The 1,073-nt window shown below is 39.7% G+C and overlaps 1 protein-coding gene and 1 pseudogene across 1 annotated transcript; both read left to right on the forward strand.

Moving 5' to 3' along the window:
• Nucleotides 1-960, forward strand: part of LOC102478326 (mitochondrial import receptor subunit TOM20 homolog) — a 5,109-nt pseudogene extending 4,149 nt beyond the window's left edge.
• On the forward strand, nucleotides 96-378 carry LOC102478764 (protein CEBPZOS-like). Its single transcript, XM_014584410.1, is given in 2 exon segments — nucleotides 96-263; nucleotides 265-378. Coding segments are annotated over 2 exon segments (282 nt in total).
• Nucleotides 961-1,073: the final 113 nt, after the last annotated feature.

Raw genomic sequence — 1,073 nt, forward strand, 5'->3', positions numbered from 1 at the left:
TGATCATTGATAAGTGATATCCAACAGACAAAATCAGCAGCTTCCAAAAATATAAATGCAGAAGGATCAGCAGCCTGGAAAGCTGGAACTTCAGGATGGTGCACACTGTACAACCACTGGCACAAAAGATCTTTAAAGAAACTTTAGTAGCTGAACCTGTGGGCATTTTTTGGAGCATATGCTTTTTTTTGTTTCATAAGATAAACACAAGCCAAGATTTCAGGCAAACAATGAGTAAGAAATTCCCTTTCTTATAACAAATGATCTTATAACAAATCCAATGAACAATCTGGAATGTATGGGATCAGAGAACAAGATCAAGAAAAATGGTTGAACAGCAAAAATAGAAGCAGTCATTACTTTCAGCCTCCCATCTGAGCTGTTTGAGACTTTTGGGAGAAGAAAGATGAGCCTTTCACACTACAGGCTCTTGGAGGCCCCACAGTACATCCTACTGAGTAACAGATTTTTGGCTCTATTGTGGATTGAGTTTCTCACCCACAGTATGAGTCAACAACTTGTTTCTTGCCTTTCCTCTGTATTTATTGTTAAATATTAATATTTATTAATAAAAGGCTAAGGAAGGTAAAAGAACAACTATTCTAAAGATTTTTCCTCCCTTATCTCTACTACTGGTAAAAGAATAGAAACCAACTGCAGGTTCAGTATCCCGTATCAAAAATACTTTGAACCAAGTTTCAGGTTTAAGACTTTTTAAAATTTTAGCATATACGGACCAGCAGTTAGTATAGTTGCTATGTCGCTGGACTCCCATGTAGTTGACCGTGGTTCAAGTCCTGGACCTGGTGGCTTAAAACTCACACTGGGCTCGTGTGCATGCATGCCCAAGATCCCAAGAGGAGAATGGAGGAAAAGGGATTGCAGCGTGGCCATCCCCCTGGGGGGTGATTTCTCACTTTCTGTCTCTCTGTCTTTTTGGTGAGCGCACATGCCCTATAGCAAAAACCTCTCCAAAAAATTTTTGGGGGCATAGTTTTGGAGTTTGGCATTGTTTTTAGAGAAAGTTTTTTTTCCTACACGATGCATGCACTCAATGTAGAGACCAAGAGAGG

The sequence above is a fragment of the Tupaia chinensis genome, unplaced genomic scaffold, assembly GCF_000334495.1.
Source record: "Tupaia chinensis unplaced genomic scaffold, TupChi_1.0 Scaffold146782_1, whole genome shotgun sequence".
NCBI classification, from domain to species: domain Eukaryota; kingdom Metazoa; phylum Chordata; class Mammalia; order Scandentia; family Tupaiidae; genus Tupaia; species Tupaia belangeri.